Raw genomic sequence first — 25551 nt, forward strand, 5'->3', positions numbered from 1 at the left:
GAACCTCCGTGTGTGTGTGTCTGTGGTTTTTTCCCCCCCTTGAGCTCGAACAAGCATGTCGGACTACGGCGCGGAGCTCGGAGGAGCCGGAGGTAAAAAAGACGCCTTCGCCGACGCCGTGCAGCGGGCCAGACAGGTAAGGTCGCCGGGCCAGGGACCAGGCTGGAGGACCAGCGGAGCCTGTTGTGTGTGTGTGTGTGTGTGTGTGTGTGTGTGTGTGTGTGTGTGTGTGTGTGTGGTGTGCTAGCCCGCGGATAGCAACGAGGCCATAGGTTAGCATGTTTAGCCTAGCCTCGCTGGAATCAATGGGGACCGGCGTGGTTTACAAAGGTTTATGCGGCGCGGGTAAACGGAGACAAAGTGCGGATTTCTTAGCTGGGATTTAACCACATGTTTGCCCCCCCCCCCCCCTGCCGGGGTGTAAAAACACGTCTGGTTGTTTGGAGACTTTAGCAAGGCGGGTAGACTGTGTTTGGTTAGTTAGCTGGCTGGTTAAACGGTGTGTGTGTGTGTGTGTGTGTGTGCGTGGTGATGGTTAGTAGGGTCCATAGCTAGCCTAGTTAGCGGGCTAGTTTAGCATTTCCCTCCATCGCATTTAGGCTACTCAACGGACTGCATTTACATAGCGCCTTATTCCAAAGCGCTTTTACAACGGCCTCTCATTCACCCCGTTCACACACCAATGGCGGCAAGCTGCCATGCAAAGCGCCGGCCCGCTCTCTGGGAGCAATTTGGGGTTTCAGTGTCTTGCCTAAGGACACCTCGACATGTGGCCAGCCGGGGTTCGTACCGCCGATCTGCCGACTTGCCGATCATTAGACGCCGGCTCTGCCTCCTGAGTCACAGCTTCCCCATACAATTCCGACAAGCTTTGTCAATATTTGTCAGACATTTATCTTCTTTTTTTTTTAACAAGAAGCTTGCAGAATTGTAGCTAGATAAACAATTACTCATGCTGGCTCAAACGTACAATTAAGTGAGTGCATACCAGCCAACGTGTATTCTCTTCCCGAGAATCCCTTAAATTGCTCAGTGAGAAGAGTAGACACTCAATGATCAAAGTTAGCTTTTTGACCAAGTTGGATGTGCCTCATCAAAACAACCACTATGAATGAATGAATGAATGGTCTTTATTGTCATTGCTACAGTACAGGTACCAAACAACGAAATTTAGGAGGGGTGGCTCCCCTGGTGTTAGGACAACAACATGATGATGAACGTTACACAGAGCTAACCAGCTGCATTGGTGACGCCAACCAGGTCGATTCAGAAAGCATCTTCAGGCAACTAAACAACAACTGTTGTTGTTAGATCCTCTTCATAACCATGCCTGCTGTTAGGCCGCTGCAGAACTCTGAACACCTAGTCTCATCAGTGTAATGCAGGGCCTAGTTTGTTTGCTACCTTTGTGTATTGAACTCTGAACAAACGCTTAACTCACCATCTTTTCCCTTGTGTTTTGCTCCCTAGATCGCAGCTAAGATTGGCGGTGACACTGGACCCCCGTTGAACAACAACGGCGGCGCTGAGGCCTACCCGTTTGCAGCACAGAAACGCTCACTGGAAGATGCAGGTAGGGCACCAGAGAGAGAGACCATGTACACACATGGGGCGGCTGTGGCGCAGGAGGTCAAGCCGGCGTCTAATGATCGCAAGGTCGGCAGATTGGCGGTTAGAACCCCGGCTGGCCACATGTCGGTGCCCCTGGGCAAGACACTGAACTCCAAATTGCTCCCAATGCGCAGGCCGGCGCCTTGCATGGTAGCCTGCCGCCATTGGTGTGTGAATGGGTGAATGAGAGGCCTTTGAAGCGCTTTGGAATAAGGCCCTATATAAGTCAGTCCGTTTACCATTACATGTCTTTTTGTTCCAGACCAACCAGAGGCTAAGAAGATGGCCTCACAAAGCGACAGAGATTCAGCCACCGCTCTTTGTATGTATAACACTCACACACACACACAAACCCCTCAAGACACGCACACAAAAACCCCTCAAGACACACACACACACACCCACAGTGAGGTGACCACTTATTACTGTATATGTCTACCTCAACAGCTGCAAAGTTTGCAGGAAAAGTGCTATACAAATAAAAGTTATTATTATAATAATATGCCCTCCTGGATCTGTTCAGTGATCGATTACTCTTCCCTTTCAGCTATCGGCGCTCAGCTGGCTGCCCTGTCCCAGCAAAGGTAAGGCGTTGTTTTGCCGGTGCTTTTTATTTTTTATTTTTATATTTTTTATATAATATTTTATTCAATTTGCACAACATAACAATCAGACAGCACAGGTATTGTCAAGTTACAAAACAAAAACAATGGTTAGCATACATGGGTTGCATTAGTACACTGGACATATATGACATATCAAACACAACAGAAACACATCAAAGGTAAAGAGACTACAAAAGCAAAACAAATGACTATGATTTATTTGTGAAAACAAATCGCGGGCGTCCTTTCTGCAGTAGGTCAACTAAATCATCAGGAAGATAATCAAGATAGGGCTGCCAAATACCGTAGAAAAAGTTGTCATTCCCCCTTAATGTAGCACTGAGGCGTTCCATAGGAAAGACCTTAAAAGTTTCTCTGTACCACTGTGTGACTGGGGGTCCACTGGAATAGGATGCATCGCCTCGCCAGAAGTAGAAGTTTACTCATTAAAGTCATCCGTCCAGTGGAGAGAGGGAGTTGCCCCGTAGGTATATTCAGAATAAACAAGCCTGGTTCAGCCCCAACCGAAGTGTGGAATATTGAACTAAGTTCCTTAGCAATGTTTTTCCAGTATCTGGATATCAAGGGGCATTGCCAAATACAATGAAAATAAGTTCCTACATCCTTTTTGCATTTCACACAGATGGGAGAAATCTGGGGATTAATTTTGTTTAGGAAGTGGGGAGTGTGTTGTAGTCTGTGTAATATTCTGTACTGACTCTCTAAGCCTATTACAGGTGTTTTTTTTTTTTTTTTTTTACCACATGTCGGCATCAAGTTCAACCTCCAAATCTTTTTCCCATAGCTCTCTAGATCTGTTGATATTAATAGAGTTAGTAGAGTAAAGTTTTTCATAAAAAAAGGAAATGAATTTTTTGTTGTTAAAGTTGAGAAGGAAGTTATCAATTGAGCTTTTCATTGGTTGGTCTGTTGGGAGTGATAGATCAGATTTTACAAAATGTCTCACCTGAAGGAATGCAAAAAAGTGATGAGGTATTTCGTATTTACTCTGAAGTTGTGAGAATGACATGAAATTATCACCTTCGAATAAGTCAGCGACAAGTCTTAGTTGCTTTGAGTGCCAGTCTTCAAATATACTCTTTCCTACACCAGGAGGGAAGGCTTTATTTTGAGATATAGGTTGTAGTGCTGATGAAAAACATCTCCGGCCAACATGTTTACTAATATCACGCCATATCTTAAGTGTGGTATATATGATAGGATTGTCCTTGACCCCTGCTGGAAGGTCATTCATGTCAGTTGAGATAAGGCTGAGCAAAGAGTAGGGGGCACAACACCATGCATCTACGGGGTACTCTCCTTGATGAAGGAAATGCTTGAGCCAGCCTGAAATTATCCTGGCATGGCAAGCCCAATTATAATACAGAATATTGGGAACGGCTTGACCCCATTTTTCTATAGGCAATTGCAAGGTCCTCATTTTCAACCTAGATTTCTTTCCATGCCATATAAATCTTGAAAGAAACCTTTCAATATCCAAGATGGTTGTTCTATTGATCTTAAGCGGTAGCATTTGCATTGAGTATAATAGTCTAGGAAGCACATTCATCTTAATCAGGCTAATTCTGCCCATCCATGATAGAGGGAGATCAAACCACCTGTCAAGGTCACTTTTGATTGATGTCAGGATTGGTGTAAAATTTAGTTTATACAAATCGTCAATGTTCGCTGATACTCTAATGCCCAGGTAAGTAAAGCCTGAAGTTGACCACCTGAAAGGGAAATCGACAAGAGCCGTCCAGTCCCCAAAGTCACCTAATGGCAGGGCCTCAGATTTGTCATAATTAATTTTGTACCCTGAAAATTGACCGAATTTATTAATTATTGATAATAAAACCGGTATTGAGCACTCTGGGTCGGTAATAAACAGTAATACATCATCAGCATAGAGCGAAATCCTGTATTCAGTGTCTCCTAATACGACACCTGACAGTCCCTGATGGTTCCTAATAGCCTCGGCAAGGGGTTAGAGCGCTAACGCAAATAATAGAGGCGACATAGGACAGCCCTGACGTGTGCCCCTACTCAAGGGGAAAACGTCAGACGCTGAACCATTTACCATGACCCTCGCAGCCGGCGATTTGTATATAAGTTTAACCCAGTCAGTAAACCCAGAGCCCAATCCAAACCTGTCGAGGACATCAAACAGATACCCCCACTCCACTCGATCAAACGCTTTCTCAGCATCCAATGAAATAGCAAGGACCCTTTTTTTTGAGAATTGTATTACATTAAGGAGCCGTCGAACGTTGGAGTAGGAATATCTGTTCTTGATAAATCCTGTCTGATCCGGTTTAATTAGAATGGGCAGTACCTCCTCCAATCTTCTTGCAAGGAGTTTAGATAGTAATCTACCATCAACCCCGAGTAAACGTATTGGTCTGTACGAAGCACAGTTATCAGGGGGCTTATCCTTCTTCAAAATCAGGGAAATATGGGCCAGATTTAAAGTCGGAGGAAGTGTGCCTCTCTCTGAAGACTCGATGAACATATGTGACGCGATCTGGTGGAATGATCAAGGAGGGGGCAAAGTCATTTTTCTGTTTTTTACATATGCTTAAACTACAGATTGTAAGCTTTCAAATGATGTGTCATACAACACTGTGCTGTACACTATGCTATAAATATCCTAACTTTTTCCTATATCTGAATCTTATGTAAACATGGGTTATCATATTGCACATAATACTTGTTGCACATTCATTACATTAAAGTGTCGCAGTAGCAGATTTAGAATGTTCACAGTTACAGTAATGTACCAAGTCACCCTAGCACCTAACCCTAGTTTTCCCGCATGTACCGTTTTCCCACATGTACCGTAGTGTACATACTGTATTTTCTGTAGATTTACATACTGTTTATATGAAACACACAAATCTATGAATGCCCAATACTCTACAGTGATATATTCTGAGAACAGATACTGTAAGGTTTCTAAAAATGTGCTTTGGCAGTTGTGAAAAAAAGAACATTCTCACACACTGAACATTGTGTTTTCAGTTGTTTTGTTGTAGTCTGTAATGATGAGTATAGGCTTTGAGCAGCTGTTTTGGTGTGAAAGTTTGAGTTTTGAAGAGAGAAGGTGTGGTTTTGTTTATGTAGCTTTAGAAAAGTGTGTTGTGTTTAGAGTTTTGGGAAAATGGAGGAAAGTTTTGGGAAATGTGTTTTAGCAATTGAGAAAAACTAATCACGTTCGCAAGCTCTCAACGATCATATTCCGCTGTTGCACAATATTCTACTGCGCCCCATAGTGTCTTGGTGGTAAAGTGCAGGCAGTCAAAGGCATACTGTCATTCACAGGAGATTAATGCTGGTGCGCGTAGTTCTTTTGGAAAACGTGTTTATTTTAGAATATTTATCATATAAATAATACTCATTACATTGACATTTTTGATCAAATAATGGTTATGGTAATGTATTATTAGCGACCCCCACAGATGTATGATTTTACTGCTTTCATGGGAGCTCAGACCTTCCTTATCAGCTCCCATTGGCTCCCACATAACTCGAAACCTGGCTTCGGCGAGTCTTGCTTGTAAACCGCTCACTGTGTCTTCCACGTCCGACACTTGTTGTTCTGCCTCGGTAATGCGTGTGGACTGGGCTTCTATGGTTGTGGAAATTCTGTCCAGAACTCCCGAGATCTTAGATAGCTTTTCTTCCACAATGTCACTGAAGTTTTGAGTTAGCTCGCGAATCAATGGTTTGGTGTCTGTAGCTAGCGGAGGTTCGTAGTTTTTCAACGGAGAGTTATGCCCCGTCCCAATTCACCCCTAGCCCTTCGTTTTCACCCCTATGGCTCGATTTGCGCGTTCACGTTTAGGGCGAAGGCTGTCCCAATTCATATTTCATCGAGGGCTAGGGGTAAGGGGGAGGGCTAACTATTACTTCGTTTCGAGCGATTTCAGGACCAGACTAGCTTTGAATCCGTACCCCTTGATTCCATGATGCATTGCGAATCATCTACAGAAATCTTATGTCGCTCTATTCAATGCGGAAATGTCATTTTAATTCTCTGTAATAACTTATTAATAAAGATTTGGAAAATTATGATAACCATCTTATTGTCTTAGTTTAATGTCATTACAATGCATTATAGACCTTTTATTTATAACACGCATAACCCAAAAATCGCTTTTATGTCGGTGCTGTGTCTAACGTTACAGTAACGCAACGCTGCATGACAGTCGAGCATTTCAGAGATGTACAATCATAAATCAATTATTACCTGTGGCGTTTGACAGCGGATGATGGTACACATATGTAAAGTTACCTATCAAACGTTCAGCTGACTTGTACATGATGCGCATTTTGACCTATTTCCACCCGCAATCTAATCAGAGCAGTTGTTATTATGTAATATTATTAATGGGTTGTATCATTCATTTCAATGCATTATAGACCTTTTCTTTATAACCACAACAACAAAACGTTATCATGCCGATGTGCTGTGTGCTGTGTGTCTAACGTTACAAGCTGATTTGTGCATGACAGCCGCGCATTGACATATTTCCATGTCTAATGGCATATGACACGCGAAATGTAACTACAGTTAAGGATACGCGTAAAGGATGATGATCTATCACCGTTCGACTCTACTGAGAAATGTTTCCGCTTATTTGTCATCTCCTTCACGGGCAAATGTGGCCGCGTCCCCAAGAGATCCTCTTTCTACGTTTTTGACCACCACTATGATGGATTGATTTTTGGATTCTAGACGACGAATTGTTCTGAGAAAGGCGCTTGGTAACGTGATTTTTGGACAACGCTTTATGACTACTGATGGACTGGTTGTTTTGGTTGGAGTCATTCATTGTCATTATTGCGATGTCCACAAAAAAGACATCGCTGACGGAAGAGACTAAAAAAGGAACGTCTAAACACTACAGTGTGTTGATAACAAACGAAAAAAGATCCTTATAGCACACGCAACAGAAATAAACACAACTGAAGAAGGCATTGCGAGATCGCGTCACCCGTACCGCGTCTATTTAAACCACTGTTGTTGACGTCATGAAGGGCTGTCCCAATTCATAGGGGTAGATTTTGCTTGTGGCTCTGTTCGAAGGCCTTTGCTTCGAATCGAGTCACACTCGAAAACGAGCCATAGGGGTAGAAAAGGGAATTGGGATTGGCCCTTAATGTCTGCTGTTTGGCTAGCAACCTGGGTATGGCTAGCTGCCTGCGCACATTTCTTTGGCTGAATTTTCGTTTGTTTCGACATAGTTTGTCAGAGATGGACACTTCTTTCTTGTTGACAGTTAACACAACACTGTATTAGTAAAAAAATAAGTTGAAATATGTGCATAAAATTGCTAATAATATAAGTATAAATGTGTGAGAGCGGGAGCTCGGCGAAAACACGTCTTTCAGTCAGCCATCGTCACATGACCCCCGCCGGTGCTTTTTTATATCGCTCAGATCTCCATGTTGACTCTGATGCACCCAAATCTCTCTCACACACACACGTTCACGCTCTTTTTCCCTTTGTTCTGTCTCTGCAGTGCCAGGCCCTCCACTATGAATGAAGAATACAGAGTTCCAGACGGCATGGTCGGGCTCAGTGAGTACACACACACACACACACACACACACACAAACAACTTTATCCATTCCACCACGTGTAGCAGACAGATGTGATTTGAAAGTCACAATTTAAGACAGGGTTCAGCCCCACCTCAGATTGTTCCCACGGGACATCGGCCATGTCCACAGGCCCCAAATGTTACCACAGGACATCGGGGGGTAGGCGGGGGGGGGGCGGAGTACCCTCTTTGTTCTGTCAGTGTGCCTCTTGGCTTCCTCCCGCCTCAGAGGCTTATACTCGAGTCCCACCCAACTGTGATGTCCGCACTGCTTGTATTCCCCCGCCCCCCCCCCCCCCATTTTGTACATCTTGTCAGTCCGTACTTTGGCCTTTCGGGTGTATTAACGGTTCCAAACGTCTCTTTTCCCCACTCAGTCATCGGTCGTGGTGGGGAGCAGATCAACAAGATCCAGCAGGACTCGGGCTGCAAGGTCCAGATTGCTCCAGGTGAGCCAGGTGCTCTGCCTCTGTTAAGACCTTTATCATCTTAAACCAGTCAGTGCTGCGGAGACGTGACGTTGTACTAACCCCCCCCCATCTCTGTTTGTTTGTTTTCTCCCCCAGACAGCGGAGGAATGCCAGAGAGGAGCGTCTCCCTCACGGGCTCCCCTGAGGCCATAGCGTGAGTAACTGTACCTCACTGCTGTCTGTCACGGCAGCTCTGCAGCCACCCCCTCTGTCTTAGTCACCCTCCCTCCCTATATCATCCTTTATCTCCCCCCCCTCCCTCGCCATATCATCCTTTATCTCTCTCCCCTCCCTCGCCATATCATCCTTTATCTCTCCCCACTGAAGCCTTGCCACTTTTTCTTCTCTCTCCTCTCTTTCTTCTCTCTCCTCTCTTTCGCTTGTCTTGTGTGTGAGATCTGGTCGTGACTCTCTGTAATGGCTGTGGTTTCGAATTGTGCCAATAAACGGCTGTTACAAATTCTCTCTCTCTCTTGTGCGTTCTCTTTCTCTCCATCCCTCTTTCTCTCTCTCTCTCTTTCTTTCTCCTATCAGGAAAGCCAAGATGTTCCTGGATGAAATAGTGTCGCGGGGGCGGGGCACTCCGCCCTCCTTCAACGAGTCGACCAATGGCGGGCAGAGTGGCTCCATGCAGGAGATGATGATCCCCGCCGGCAAGGCCGGCCTCATCATCGGCAAGGGTGGAGAGACCATCAAACAGCTCCAGGTAAGACACTGTGTGTGTCTCGAAAGAGAGGAGGGTGTGTGTTAGTGAGGAGGTGGGTGGAGAGACCCTGCACACACACACTTTTCTAGGCAGATGCATGCGTGAGACTGAAGCTGTTTGTGACATGTGTTTTGTCCTCTCTCTCCGTAGGAGCGTGCCGGCGTGAAGATGATCCTCATCCAAGATGGCTCCCAGCCGCCCAACATGGACAAGCCACTGCGCATCATCGGGGATCCCTACAAAGTTCAGGTATGCTTACACACACACACACACCACCTGTCCCCTCCCACACACACACACCACCTGTCCCCCACACACACACACACACACCGCCTGTCCCCCACACACACACACACACACACACACCACCTGTCCCCCACACACACACACACACACCGCCTGTCCCCCACACACACACCACCTGTCCCCCACACACACACACCACCTGTCCCCCCCACACACACACACACCACCTGTGCCCCCCCCCCCACACACACACACACACACCACCTGTCCCCCCCACACACACACACCACCTGTCCCCCACACACACACACACACACCACCTGTCCCCCACACACACACACACACACCGCCTGTCCCCCACACACACACACACACACCGCCTGTCCCCCACACACACACCGCCTGTCCCCCACACACACACACCACCTGTCCCCCACACACACACACCACCTGTCCCCCACACACACACACACACCACCTGTCCCCCCCCCCCCCACACACACACACACACCACCTGTGCCCCCCCCCCCCCACACACACACACACACACCACCTGTCCCCCCCCCCCCCCACACACACACACCACCTGTCCCCCACACACACACACACCACCTGTCCCCCACACTCACACACACACACCACCTGTCCCCCACACACACACACACCACCTGTCCCACACACACACACACTGACCCGTGGTCCTGTATTGTCTGCTTACTCACATAACCCTCTCGCCTGGAAGTGGTTGTGGGTTCGGTTCCCCCTGGGACCATATGTACTGACAAATGTATGCACTCACTGCAATGTAAGTCGCTTTGGATAAAAGCGTCAGCTAAATGACATGTATTATTATTGTTATTGCTAATACATATATTGTTGTGCTCTCTCTCTCTCTCTGTCCCCCTCCAGCAAGCCAAGGAGCTGGTGAACGAGATCCTGCGGGAGAGAGACAACCCCGGCTTCGGAGACAGAAACGAGTTTGGACGAGGCGGAGGAGGGGGAGGAGGAGGAGGAGGAGGAGGACCCGGGGGGGCCGGAGGAAGAGGCATGGACGTGAGTACCCTATCTGTGAGTGGTATGTCTGTGTGTGTGTGAGATTGAGGGGGAGTCAATCGACTTGAGATGCATCGGCCAAAGCCATTAAGCTCAAACTGCAGAATTACGTAAATCTTTGTTCCACCGGTCCATGCGCTGTATTGATCGGTATTGCGTTCTGATTGTTCAGGTGCCCGTGCCCCGCCACTCTGTGGGAGTTGTGATTGGTCGCAACGGAGAGATGATCAAGAAGATTCAGAATGACGCCGGAGTCAGGATACAGTTCAAACCAGGTGAGCCCCTTGTTCAGACCAGGTGAGCCCCTTGTTCAGACCAGGTGAGCCCCTTGTGGGTGAATTTTGTGTGGAAACGTAGTTCCGTGTTTCAAAAGAAAAGTCGGAACATTTTGATTGGTTGCCGAAATGATTAGGACCAAAAGACTAGAACGTGTCACATTTAGACTCAAGGGAGTATATCATAAGGCCGGTTTCACCAGCGGGGCACAAGCCTAATCCTAGTCTAAAAAGCACCGTCGACTGAGATTTGACATTGAGTGATTTAGTCCAGGACCAGGCCTCGGAGGCAGCGAGGATGAGGTGCGGCCTGGCTCGTTAATACATTTTGTACTTTTCCGATCGGTCAACCGAAGGAGGAATTGTTTTTTTTTGCGGATATGAACACATTGATTTTGTTTTTTTATTTGGAGTTGTCCATCGGACAACTGCAGGAGAAAGTCCACTTGTCCCGGACAAGCCTTAACGTCGAGCCCTGCATATACACACAACATATCAGTATCTAGGGCAGTGGTTCTCAACCTTTTTTGGGCCAGCGCCCCCCTGTCCATTATCCAGGTCTCTTACCGCCCCCCATCAAAAAAAGTTGGCTTTTTTTCTTCCCTGAATATTAATGTTGACTAATATTCTGTGTTATATCATTTAAAAAGCATGTCACTGAATGCCAAATAATGGATTTGATTTAACTGGGCAGTTGGAATATCATTATCATTAGTTTACCAGAGAGCAGAAAAGCCATGTGAATGTGAATAAAAATGCTGTTTATGAGTGTTAAACAAACTCAGACAACATCAGAGAATACAAACAGACTGTTTTATGATGCTAACATTTATTATTTTTTTATTAGACTTTGTTAACACAGTTCCAAAGTTCAGAGCTCTGCGCTCTGGGAGCGCTCAGAGATGGGTGCTCTGACTGAAAAGACGGTTTGCCCGAGCGAACTGACCGTTCGTGCATTTACGAATGTACCTGTAATAACACTGCTGACAGCTGATCAATCGCAAGCAGACAGAGTAGTGGTTTCCTATAGCAACAAAAGACGTTGACAGCTGTTCGGAGTGATTATGTGTTCGTTTCCAGGGCATCACATGAGGAGCAACATATCACTAAAAAGCGATCGTATATTTTAGTTTGTAAACGTTAAGACGAACACATCGCAATGCTAACCTCAGAATGGCACTAGGGATAACATCCACAACAACACTTAACAGTAATACATTTATGTAATATACTGTAATGAACCTGCGAGGGGAAGGGACATTCGTAGCTGATTTCTCTAGGTTAGATTATTGGTAAGCGACAGAGAACTTTCCGGACTGGTTTATTACAATACGATCGCTTTTTTGAGATAGGTTGTTCCTGCTGTGATGTTCTGGTATGGTGGTATGGTATTAGCACTAATTTTAACTAAATTAAATAAGCTGTATTGAAAGGAAGCGAACGCATAAGCGCAGAGGGTAGTGTGTATACGCGGGGAGGGAGTATTTGGCACGACAGGCTTACGTCACCGGCGGGGACATGGACTCAGTATCAAAACTAACATAAGAAATATTCTCTCTTGCTTATAGCCAACAATTACAATGAGCCTACAAACTGAAACACATGTCACTCAAGCATAGCCTACAAGGAAAACACTCATAGAAATTAAACAAGACTGTAAATTAAACAACACCTTATCGCTGTTAGATGAGCAACACAAATTAAATAGCCTATTCCTCATAAATCTTCGCCAACTGGCTAAATCCAAAGACAATCAACTATTTACAGTTATATAGCCTATTCCACTCCTATCCGTGTTCATTTGCGGGTGCTATGCAAGAAAAGGATGGCAAGAGTTGAAACATGACATTACAGATGGGATGAACCGGGGTTCTTTCTATCGTAGACTAGCATAGTATTGCAATTTCTGCACTGTACATGTACTGTCAAGATTCTTCTACAATGCAGCTTACCCCGACACATTGGAAACTATCAAAAACTCTGCCTTTGCTAGCTGAGTTTTTAGCTTCATCTTCTTGTTGACACTCACTTTAAAAAAAATGTGGGCCCCGCGCTACGTGTGTCTGCGTCACAGAGCCCGGCCAAGTTCAGAACACTGCGCTCTGGGAGCGCTCAGAGATGGGTGCTCTGACTAAAAAGACGGTTTGTCCGAGCGAAATGACCGTTCGTGCATTTACGAACGTACCCGTAACAACACTGCTGACAGCTGTTTTTCATGAGAAAAATACTTAATGCGCGAACGCCCCCCAAGAACACCTCAACGCCCCCCTTTTTAAAATATCTGTTCCAGCGCCCCCCGATGTTGTCTGAACGCCCCCAGAAACGATGATCTAGGGCAACAACCTTCATCATAAACCCCTGGGCTTAACTTGAAAATGTTGTTGAAATGATGATCTGTATGGTAACCCTTGCTCTTTGTCCCCCCTCCCTCCCTCCATCTCTCTTGCTCTCCTCCCCCCCCCCCCCCCCCCCTCTCTCTCTCTCTCTCTCAGATGAGGGTACGGTATCTATTAAGAGACTCAGACATGTGACTCAAACCTTCCTTTGGTTGACGTGATCATCATGGTGACTCTCTTTCTATCTACATCTCCGTCTCTGCCTCTCTTTCTGCCTCTTTTCTCCCCTTTCTCTCTCCCCCTTCTCTCTCTCTCCATCCCTCCTTCCCATCCCCCTGTTCTCTCTCTGTAGAAGAGGGAGCGGGTCCTGATAAGATCGCCCACATCATGGGCCCCCCAGACCGCTGTGAGCACGCCGCCTCCATCATCAACGAGCTGCTGCAGAGCATCCGCGTCCGAGAGGAGGGGGGGCAGGGGGTACGTATGGGGGGGAGAGGAGGGGGGGCAGGGGGTACCTATGGGGGGTCAGGGGTCAGGTTGTACGCATGAGGCGGGGTCAGGCTGGCGTCAATTCATACTGGACTGTTGACACTGATAATGTCTCTTTCTATTTAGAGCTTTTGTATTTGTCTATTTGTTCTTTTATTATATTATTATTCAATTGTCTCTTTATTTTGTTGCTGCTGTTGTGGTGGGAGCTTCTTAATTTCCCCACGGAGACCAATAAATTATTGATCTATTGATGTATCTAGTAGTGGTGCAACGGTTCACGGTTTTATATTGAACTGCACGGTTCGCCATCCACGGCTCAATACACACTAGTGAATTGTCGGGTTTTCGGTTTATGATGCGTTCCATTGAAAGTCGGAGGTCGAGTTTGTCTGGAACGCAGTTGTTTCTGTAACTTGTTCAAATGTTTGTTCATGGCGAGCGGAGTTGAGAACATGGCAACAGTTTGAGGAAGCCCAGGAGTTCTACAAATCCGGTTGTAGGGTCATTTCGGTTAACAATATGCGCATATGGTCGACCTGTCAAGCCTAAAGTGCACTTTTACATTGAATTCTTCCTCTTCAGTACCCAGTGTTTCCCCTACCATTGCCTTGGGGGGGCGGGCCGCCCCCGCAAGAAAAATGTTCAATGTCAATTCGGTTCATGATTATTATTTTTTTTATAATAATATTTTTCTCCCAGTTGTATATGGCCGAAATATGTTTGTGGTCAAAATGTTTATTCTGTGTCATTTGCCTAATTTATGTGCACCCTCATTTAATATGTTTCTCCTCGGTGCGTTTTGCTGCCACGCTTGTCCGCTTGTCTCCTCGTTTCACGAAGGGCGGGGCTCAGCTCCCTCCACACACGCTCTGACGTGCTAATCTCAAACAAGCCATTCGTCTCTACTGTAAGTGCAAATAAAGGCCAACAATAATAGTTTTAGTAATGGATGGACGTAGACTAGGGCTGCACGATTTGGGGGGAAAATCGAATTGCGATTATTTGAACAGATATCGCGATTGCGATTAATTTGCGTTTTTTTTTATTTTTTAAATAGCAATATGGCCATATCTCCGGCTAGGAAGGTCGTATCAACGTGCAGTTTGTTTGTACGTCTTCAGGGGACTTAGAGGCTCCCTCCTCTAGCACCCCCACAGACCGAGCTACGAGTGAAAGAACTAAACTTACATTGGGTTGCTTTAAAGTTGGGTTGCTTTAAAATCAAGCTTCAGATTAAAACATGTGATGGAGCATTACTAACCTGACTCAGGTGGTTTGTTTCACACAACCATCTAGGAAAGCTTCATTGGAAGCTGTTTGGAAAAGGGCAGGTACTTTCAACAAATACTTGGCAGGTGATTGGATGAATCTATCTATCACCTATTTTCAGAGAGCATTACCACATGATACCATCAAACTATTAACTGCTCTAATTCTAATGCAAGGATGAGAACTTAAAAGATATGAATTGGGACAACATATTTATTTATGTTTTTTTTAAACAGCAACACCATTTTGTTTCTCTCAACAAGTGTCTTTTTTTTTTACGTTCATTGACGTTGACGTTCATTGACGTTGAATCCGACGCGCTGTATGACGTATCCCATACGGGTAGTGGTGTTTCTCAACCCTCTCCTCGGGGCGCCCCAGCCGCTCCACATATTTGATCTGTTCCACCACCAGCACACCTGATTCAACTAATCAAGTCCAAAGCAATTATGATTTGGACTTGATTAGTTGAATCAGGTGTGCTGGTGGTGGAACAGATCAAATCTGTGGAGCGGCTGGGGCGCCCCGAGGAGAGGTTGAGAAACACATAGTGAGTTGGGCTTGTGATCGGAAGGTTGTGAGTTCAAATCCCGCCTGAAACCACACCACTACTAGTGTGCCCTTGAGTAAGGCACTTAGCCCTCAGTTACTCCAGGGGGAATGTCCCTGTAATTCGTAATTGTAAATCGCTTTGGATTAAAAAAGCGTCTGCTATAAATGGCAAAAAAAAAAAAAAAACACACAGGCAAATCGCAGGCTTTGCGATTAGCTAATCGCGTCATTTCAAATCGCGATTTCGATTTAAAATCGATTAATCGTGCAGCCCTAACGTAGACCCCAAACCTCTGACAAGCAGGCTAACTTCCCGCGTTTATTAAACGCACCCAAACCCGAATCTGGCGATATGGACGATTTTAGACGCTTTTTAGGGGTGCTTGAAGCATTGGAACAAACCCTCACTCATTGGAAATGTCTGTTTTTCCATAGATGGACATAAGATTGTTTTTCAGGTGAGAGTCAAGTCAAAATGACATTATCTGACTGCATTGCCCACAGCAACCCAATATACAATTAGAATGATGTTATACATTGATATGGATAAATGTATACCTCTTATTAGATTATACATATTCTGGTTGTTATGTTTGCCTTTCGGTGGACAGCAAAAGAGGGAGAGAGGAGGATAGAGAGGGAGAGGAGGAGGAGAGAGAGCAGGATGGAGTCAGCACACCAAAGAGACAGCAAGAACCAGGTGAGAAAGTGGACAGGTAATCAAGACCACAAGTAGCCTTGAGAACCTATGGTTCTGGTGCAGCACCCTCAGCACCCCCCTTCATTACTTGTAATAGGATGTCATAAACGTTTGACACACATGGCAATAAAAAAACATGAATCTTGAATTAGCTAAACATTTTTGCTATTTAAACATGTCAGCATGTCATCACTGACAGATGACAGGTAGATAATGAAAGGTAGTAAAAAAACTGAAAAATGATGTTGCCAGACTTGCAGACTTTTTAACCAGACCCTGTCACATATGTTTGTGTGTGATTGTCAGGGGGGGTAGTGGTGGTCTAGTGGATAGTGAGTTGGACTTGTGATCGGAAGGTTGTGAGTTCAAATCCCGCCTGAAGCCACACCACTACTAGTGTGCCCTTGGGTAAGGCACTTAGCCCTCAGTTACTCCAGGGGGAATGTCCCTGTAATTCGTAATTGTAAGTCGCTTTGGATAAAAGCGTCTGCTAAATGGCAAAATTAAATTAATTAATTAATGTCAGTGCAAAGAGGGAGAGAGGAGGATGGAGATGACACAGAGAGAGAGAGAGAGAGGAGGATGGAGATGAGAGAGAGAGAGAGAGAGAGAGAGAGAGAGAGAGAGACACAGAGACAGAGAGAGAGAGAGAGAGAGAGAGAGAGAGAGAGAGAGAGAGAGAGAGAGAGAGAGAGAGAGAGAGAGAGAGAGAGAGAGAGAGAGAGAGAGAGAGAGAGAGAGAGAGAGAGAGAGAGAGAAGAGAGAGAGAGAGAGAGAGAGAGAGAGAGAGAGAGAGAGAGAGAGAGAGAGAGAGAGAGAGAGAGAGAGAGAGAGAGAGAGAGAGAGAGAGAGAGAGAGAGAGAGAGAGAGAGAGAGAGAGAGAGAGAGAGAGAGAGAGAGAGAGAGAGAGGAACCAGGTGAGAAAGTGGACAGATAGTGAAGTCAAGATTGTTAGTGTCAAAACAGTAAAACAATTAATAAAAATAAGTGATGGCTTTGTGGCTCAACAATAAAGTCTATAAATTATCATATTTGTTCTAGTCACATAATTGATATTATGATATTACAGAGATAACTTGTTCTGTTACTAAGAGCGGGGGTGAGGAGAAATTAACATTTCACAACGGGGCGGGGGGGGTTGGAGGATCCATGCCACCCTCCCAAGGCAGCAAACCTAGGGGAAACACTGGTACCAGTAGTCAAGCCTAGGAGGCACTTCTAAACAAGTATTTATTTGTATAAGTACCGGTATATGCAAAATAAAGTAAAGTGACAGTTTGTAAATAAATACTAGCATTTTTTTTCTCCTTACGCACAAAACACGTACCGAAACCGTGACCCAGAAACCGAGGTTCATACCGAACCGTGGGCCAACTGAACCGTTGCACCCCTAGTATCTCTCTGTCTATGTATGTATCTATCTATAGTAGCTAGCTAACAGACCGTGTAGGCTAGGTGAACCGTGTCCTGATACCGTGTCGTCCCCCGCCCCCAACAGGGACCCCCAGGTCCGCCAGGCACCGGCATGTCCCCGGGAGGGGGTGGAGGCGGAGGTGGTGGGCGCGGCCGAGGGCGGGGCCAGGGCAACTGGGGCGGCGGCCCCCCCGGAGGGGAGGTGACCTTCTCCATCCCCGCCCACAAATGCGGCCTTGTGATTGGCCGGGGCGGGGAGAACGTGAAGGCCATCAACCAGCAGACGGGGGCGTTCGTGGAGATCTCCCGCCAGCCTCCCCCCAACGGAGACCCCAACTTCAAGCTGTTCATCATCCGGGGGTCCCCCCAGCAGATCGACCATGCCAAGCAGCTCATAGAGGACAAGATCGAGGTAGGGGGGGGACAGAGAGAGACACACTCACAGTCATGCTTACACATACACTCACACACACAGTCACGCTTACACATACACATACACACACACACTTAGTCACGCTTACACACACACACACACACAGTCACGCTTACACACACTTACACACTCACAGTCACGCTTACACACACACTCACAGTCATGCTTACACACACACACACACCCACACACTGTCACGCTTACACACAGTCACAGTCACGCTTACACACACACACGCTTACACACACACACCAGGGTTTCCTGTTAATTACCTAGACTGGTGGCCCACCATAGTGGAATTGAGTGGAATTTTGAATATGAAAAACTGAGAATTTCTCTGGTGCTTGAATGTCTGCAGCAGTCCATCTTAGGGGCCGTGTCTGACTCTCTCTCCCCCCCGACCCTGTCTCTCTCTCTCAGGCTCCGCTGTGTCCGGTGGGCCCTGGCCCTGGGGGTCCCGGCCCTGGAGGTCCCATGGGGCCCTATAACCCCAACCCCTACAACGCAGGCCCTGGGGGTCCCCCACAGTAAGTACATCCCCCTCCCTCCCTCAGCTCATATCAAACCCATCTTCTGTGGTAGAATGGAGTGGTAAGCAGTACATGGGTACTTTATCGATCCCCGAGGGGAAATTCAGGCATCATTTTATCTATATCTATCTATTTATCTGTCTATTCTGTGAATTTGAGTAAGTGGTCGTAAATCTAACGTTTGGTGCTTTGCTGCCCCCTGCTGGGTAGGGGTGTAAATCACCAGCTTCATCACGATACGATATTATATCGATTTGTTTGTATGACGATACAATGTTTGACGATATCACAATGTCAGTCACGATACGATTTCGATTCGATTCAAGATCGATATGACGATATGATCGATATGACGCGATATCATGTTGTGTGCGTGTGTGTGTGTCTGTTTGTGTGTAAGTTGTATCCCCTCCCCGACCCTACCATGCCCCCCCAAAAAACACACGTTAGCTGCTTTAGCTTAACTTCTGTTAGCATGCAGTGTTGTGAATATGTGTGTCTCTGCGGCTAGTTGGCCTGTAGCAGCCCAGTGGACGTGGAGGTAGATGTGTGTCCCTGTGGTGGGCTGTGAGGAACACACGGTGCTTGTTTGTTTTATTCGCAAAGTTATTGTAGCTAACGTTAGCTAACTAAGCTAGGCAGGCTAGCGCAACGTGGGTTTGGAAGGACCGCTCAGAGCAGAGAGGAGAGGAGAGGTGGGGTTTGGGAGTCCGCGTTTGACTGGCTGACAGCGTCAGTAACATGTGGGCTGCGTTCGTCAACTCGCTCTGAGAGCGCCGGAGCGCAACACTGGGTTCAACGTCAAGTCATTTGATTGGACAAGAGGCGTTCCGCGAGTGCTGATCAGATTTCCAGAGCGTGTTTGACGAACGCAGCCAGCGTCAGTCAACATGATGAGTTTTCCCAACCGAGCAGAGAGTGTAAACGTCTGCTAGTCGCGCGCTGCACGGAAATGGTGACAGTCACGCAGAATGTGCCATTTCAAAATAAAGGTGTATCTTTAAGATGACGATATAGATCGATGTTTTTACATTGCGTCAATGTAATCAGATCGTTAGTTAGGGCTGCACGATTAATCGATTTGAAATCGAAATCGCGATTTGAAATGATGCGATTAGCTAATCGCAATGCCTGCGATTTGCCTGCGCTTTTTTTTTTTTTTTTTTTTTTTTTCTATTTCAATGTTTACAGAAAGGACCTATTCTTTTTTACTGGACATTTTTATTAGCACTTTATTTAACTTGATTGCAGTATGTGCAATATTTAGATGCTGCTCCTGAGCCATAATTAAATAACCTTGTTTGTAGAAAGGTCCTATTTTATTTTCATATTGGAATTGTTCAAAAGAAATGGACACTTGAGAGAAACAAAATGGCAGCTGTTTAAAAAAAAACATACATAAATATGTTGTTCCAATTCATATCTTTTAAGTTCTCATCCTTGCATTAGAACAGTTTGATGGCATAAGAGCAGTTAACAGTTTGATGGTATCATGTGGTAATGCTCTCTGAAATTAGCCCATGATAGAAGGTGATAGACAGATTCATCCAATCACCTGCCAAGTATTTGTTGAAAGTACCTGCCCTTTTCCAAACAGCTTCCAATGAAGCTTTCCTAGATGGTTGTGTGAAACAAACCACCTGAGTCAGGTTAGTAATGCTCCATCACATGTTTTAATCTGAAGCTTGATTTTAAAGCAACCCAACTTTAAAGCAACCCAATGTAAGTTTAGTTCTTTCACTCGTAGCTCGGGCTGTGGGGGTGCTAGAGGAGGGAGCCTCTAAGTCCCCTGAAGACGTACAAACAAACTGCACGTTGATACGACCTTCCTAGCCGGAGATATGGCCACACTTTACAAAAACTCCCTTTTTTTTTCTTTGCTATTTAAAAAAATAATAAACGCAAATTAATCGCAATCGCGATATCTGTTCAAATAATCGCAATTCGATTTTTTTCCCCCAAATCGTGCAGCCCTATCGTTAGTCAATGAATCGATGTGAATCGATGTATCGTTACACCCCTACTGCTGGGCTGGAGTCTAGTGGAGTCTGGCACCAGTGTTTGTTTATCGGTGCCGTTAAAATCGATTGATAAAACTGAAGCGTGCCAACAGTCCATGGGTGGTTTCCTCACTGATGGGGAGGAGGAGGAGGAGGAGAGGATGCACCTCTTTACACTATTGGTGTGCTCACCCCCAGACTACACCTCTTGAAGACAGTTTCTAACTCCCTCCTTTCCCCCCCTCTACAGTGGCGGCCCCCCCGGCGGTCACCAGTACGGCGCCCCCCAAGGCTGGGGCAACACCTACCAGCAGTGGCAGGCCCCCGGACCCCACGACCCCAGTAAGTCTACACACACACACGGCTTAGATCAGCTGGTTTCAACCTCTGCTAGACATATTCCCCTCCCCAACCGATTTCATTGTTTCCATGGTTACCCCTCCTGACCCTCTTTAACCACTCCTCTCCCCTCCTTCCCTCCCTCCCTCCCCCCACCAGACAAGGGGGCGGCGGACCCCAACGCGGCGTGGGCGGCCTACTACGCGCAGTACTACCAGCAGCAGCCAGGGAGCGCCATGCCCGGCCAGGCCCCAGCGGCAGCAGCCCCGGCCCCCGCGGACCAGGCCCAGGCCGCCCAGAACCCCGGGGGCCAGCCGGACTACACCAAGGCCTGGGAGGAGTACTACAAGAAGATGGGTGAGGAGCGGGAGGCTGCTTCCATGGGGGGGGGGGGGGGGGGGAGCCTAGTTGTCTGGGAGGGGGGTGGGTGGAGCCTAGTTGTCTGGGAGGGGGGGTGGCCTAATGCGAGTTGTTGGACTGGTGATCAGAAGATCATGAGTTCAAATCCCTCCAAGACCTGGGAGGAATACTCCAAGAAGATGGGTGAGGAGCTGGAGTCTGCTTCCATGGGGGGGGGGGGAGCCTAGTTGTCTGGGGGGTAGTGGTGGCCTAGTGTGTTATGTGATGGTAGTGAGTTGGACTGAGAAGATCAGAAGGTCATGAGTTCAAATCCCACCTACCTGGGAGCACCACCCTTGAGTGGTGCCCTCGAGTAAAGCACTTAAGCCCTAAATTACTCCAGGGAGACTGTCCCCTGTAATCTGGAATTGTAAGACACTTTGGATAAAAGCGTCTGCTAAATGCTTAAAATGTAAATGTATGTTGGATGGAAGAGCCTAGTTGTGTGGCTCCAGACTGTCTGACCACAACATCACACTGAAGAGAGGTTTTCCTGAGTCCTGACGTTGGTGAGGACCACTCTTTTAGGGTGTGTTCTCACTAGAACATTTGCTTCACTTGGAATCGGAATTTAGGATAGAATTCGCTACGCAAACGGATGCTCCGCTTGAAAAGGGTGGTTTCGCTCCGGTTAGAAACTACGCATCGAGGCTGTCCATAGGAAAACAACAGCGCATGCGTGTTGATCTGGATAAGAGCGAGACGAACGACAAATTGAAGGGGGAAAACGTTTTTTTAATAAAAAAAATAATTTAAAAAATGTTGAGCCCTTCAATATAACAGTATAGGCTCATTTCTCGATACGTGATTCACACCACTATCATCTGCCTTTACACGTTCTGCAATTTGTACGACACTGAGTTGGAGATGCACGTCTTGTATATGTTCAGGGACTGTGAATGACTGATCATCTCGTTGCGTGTTTTTAGCATGTTCTAAGTTCTATTAGCATGATGTACTTAACATGCAGAGCAGATATCCAGCTAGCACGATGTTCTTTGTTGTTCGCTAGCTAGCTAGCGCAATGGAGCTCAGTCTGAAGAACAGTGTGTTTGTCTGTTTAGCTTCAGAGCGATATTCTCTGCTAGTTGAGTTGAGGTGTACCAGCATCCAAATAAGCTTATAATAATCTTCTTTAACTATTTTCACATCATTTGATTGCTTCCAGTTTGTACTTTCGTAATCTATTCAATTAAAACTGAAAAATTACCGTGCTGACTTGGTCCACCTCTCACCAGCCCCCGTCACATGACGATGGTCAGCAGGAGAACAAAAGCACCTGTCAGTCACGTGTGTCATTTGTGTCTGGAAACACTTCCCCAGGGTTAGCTTGGATAGACAGACAGACAGGCAGATAGGTAGGCAGGTAGGCAGGCAGGCACTTTATTGATCCCTGAGGGAAGGTTAAGGCGTTACAGCAGGTTCAGTGTCTTGCCCAAGGACCACCGCCGACCTTTGCGATCTTCCTTCTGAGCCACAGTCGCCCAGCCACTTCCACTGTACCCCCCCCACCCTCCCTGGAAACAATTAACCAGGCTTAGCTTAGATAAATAGATTGACGGATAGACAGACAGTCAGGCAGGTACTTTATTGATCCCTGAGGGGAAGTTAAGGCGTTCCAGCAGTTTGTTTATTACCACTTCCACTGACCCCCCCCTCTCTCTCTCTGTCTCCAGGCCAGGCTGGTGGTGGGGGAGCGGGGGCCCCAGCGGCGGCGGCCCCGGCCCCAGCAGCAGCGGCGGCGGCGGCGGGGGGGCAGCAGGACTACAGCGCGGCCTGGGCTGAGTACTACAGGCAGCAGGCCGCCTACTACGGCCAGCCAGGACAGGCCCCGGGGCAGGCTGCCACCCCACAGCAGGGACAGCAGGTAAGACACACACACACACACACACACACACACACACACACACAGCCACCCGACAGCAGGTAGGACACACACACACACACACACACACAGAGGCTGCCACCCCACAGCAGGGACAGCAGGTAGGACACACACACACACACACACACACACAGGCTGCCACCCCACAGCAGGGACAGCAGGTAGGACACACTCACACACACACACACAGATCAAGAAAAACCGCTAATACACACACAGCCAATAAAACAACACACACACACATACACACACACACAGCAAGTAAAACCGCTAATACACACACACACACAAAACAAGTAAAACCACTAACACACAGAGTAAGACCCGAAGACACAGCCAGCCACAGCCACTCCATAGTAAGGCCAACAGAAACAAACAACAAATACACACACACACACACCTTGCCCTATGGCTGTTGGTTCTGACTGTTGCCCCGTGTGTTCCAGGCCCAGTGAACCGGACGGCACCAGTCTCCAGACGGGGAGGCCTCCCTGCTGCACCCTCAGCCAGAGGACTGGACTTTTTAAATGTTTTTTGTTTTCGGTCTTTCAACAAAAAGAAAAAAAAAAGATTATCTTTTTTTTTTGTGGTTTTGATTGAAGCGAAACCCTCCTGCCCATCGGGGCTGTATCCTGTCCCCCCCCCCCCCTACCCGTCTTAACACCCTCCCTCCCTTTTTTTTATGAAAAAAATTGAAAGCAACCATGGTTGTTTTTCTTTTTGTCCCCCGCCCGCCCTCCACCAATCCCACCACCAACACCCCCCTGACCCCCCCAAAAGTGACATCAGAGGACATGGAAGATTCTCAGAAAAAGAAAAGCTATGGAAAGTGAGTGCTCAATCACTTGCTAACACCCCCCCTCCGCCCCATCTGTAAAATACATACACGAACTCGCACTTCTCTAGTTTGGTTTTTCTTTCTCACGAGGAAAAAAAAAACGGTTGTCTAACAGTTCTTTGAGTATTACTTCTTCTAATATTGAGCATCAGTTTGTATAAAAAAAATAATAAAAATAAAAAAAGATAAGAAAAAGAAGTTTTTTTTTTATTTGCAAGCAAAAGGATATTTTTTTGCTTTTAGGCTTTTTTTTCTCCTTTTTTTTAATCTCTAGTTCTGTTTAAACATTCCCAGTGTTAAAGTAGCAGGCTAATTTTCTGCCCCCCTCTTCTGTTCCCTAGGGATGAGCCTGGGTTTGTGTGTGTGTGAGGGTGAAGCTTGTCTGTGTACTGTATGAATGTGTGTGTGTATGCGTGTGTCTGTGTGTTACACTATCTATGATGGTACTGTGTCTTTTGTTTTGGCTGTTCAGTCCTGTGCCTTGTGTTGCACAGAGGCCCCCCCCCCACCCCCACCCCACCCGTTCTGACTTCAAAAGCGGACTGGATCGTCAGGAGGGAAGCCTTTTACGTTATTTGTTTTCTCCATGTTCCAAGGAGTCATGTTGTATATTGTATGCTGTTTTTCTTTCTTTTCTTTTTTTTACTTTTTACTGCTTGTTTTTAAAAACTTCACAATAAAAAAAAAGTATCCAGACATGTTTTGGTAATATTTCTTATTTGATGGCGGCTTCTGTGCTTGACTACACAACTTTAGTTTGATGAATAAACTTGCTTGAGACTTGAAGACTATCAGCTCTTGAGTTTAATGTCCAGACTTAAGCTCAGAGGGTTAATAGTCTTGACAAGGGTACTACTACACAGAATACTTGGATTCAAACCAAGTCATGGTCACTGAGTTTTACAATTAATGAATTTGTCTGCAGTCTCACTTGTCACGGATTGTGTGCGAGTGATTGTCTGAAGGTCTGACATGGATTAATACTTAATTAAAGATATCATTCATCAGAGCAATTGCGCGTCATCTCCCTGTCATCAGAACGAGCACGCCCCTTTTTGGGTGATAGAAGAGTAGAAGTTTGAATGGCGGTCAATGGGAATTTCTGGTTTTTGCAACTTTAATCCGATACAATAAAAAAACCGTATTGCTTTTTAGATATTAGATGCACAAATCCGATGGCCAGTTAGGCAAACTATTATATAGTGTGGTTTCCGATCAATGATCGACGTTGTTATATGGAGAAAAGTAATGAAATAGGCAGTGTGTCCTTTCAGTCTGCCTCCAGAGCAGTCATACGTCATCTCCCTGTCATCAGGACGATCACGTCCCCTGTTGGGTGCGAGAAGTGTAGAAGTTTGAATGGCGGTCAATGGGAATTTGTGGTTTTTGCTTTAATCCGATAAAATAAGAAAGCCGTATTGTTTTTTAGATATTAGGATCGCAAATCCGATGGCCAATCAGGCAAACAATTATATAGTGTCGTTGCCGATCAATGATCGACGTCGTTATGGAGAAAATTAATGAAATAGGCAACGTGTGTCCTTTCAGTCTGCCTCCATCCATGTTGATGAACGACCCGACCCAATGGCCTGAGGTGTCATATCCTGACATATACAATTACCTTATTGAATCTCCAGGTAATGCATTTCTGACATCTTTCACTTTTGCTGTCGTTAAGATTTTATTTTTCTGTTTTGGTAGTCTGTACAATGTGACACTTGCCCTCTTCCACCGGCCCTAGTTTAGGACCTAGCTTGCTGTTCATTATTTTGAGGATAACTCATAGCTAGCTA

General features: G+C 46.3%; 1 protein-coding gene across 3 annotated transcripts; it reads left to right on the plus strand.

Annotated features, from left to right (window-relative positions):
- khsrp (KH-type splicing regulatory protein) lies at positions 1–24413 on the plus strand. Of its 3 annotated transcripts, none has more exons than XM_080550682.1 (18): positions 1–136; positions 1471–1573; positions 1874–1933; positions 2159–2195; positions 7742–7800; positions 8200–8280; positions 8389–8446; positions 8827–8998; positions 9149–9247; positions 10154–10312; positions 10470–10572; positions 13261–13385; positions 17420–17746; positions 18188–18294; positions 20548–20639; positions 20796–20993; positions 22712–22902; positions 23367–24413. In XM_080550682.1, exons 1-18 carry the CDS (start codon positions 56–58, stop codon positions 23373–23375), a joined length of 2061 nt encoding a protein of 686 aa, XP_080406808.1. In that variant the 5' UTR covers positions 1–55; the 3' UTR covers positions 23376–24413. The 3 variants fall into 3 exon arrangements, with proteins under 3 accessions (XP_080406808.1, XP_080406809.1, XP_080406810.1); XM_080550683.1 differs by having other exon boundaries at positions 10154–10297; positions 10470–10583; positions 13266–13385; XM_080550684.1 differs by having other exon boundaries at positions 10154–10297.
- Positions 24414–25551: the final 1138 nt, after the last annotated feature.

Source organism: Nansenia antarctica (assembly GCF_963989245.1).
Source record: "Nansenia antarctica genome assembly, chromosome: 2".
Taxonomy (NCBI): domain Eukaryota; kingdom Metazoa; phylum Chordata; class Actinopteri; order Argentiniformes; family Microstomatidae; genus Nansenia; species Nansenia antarctica.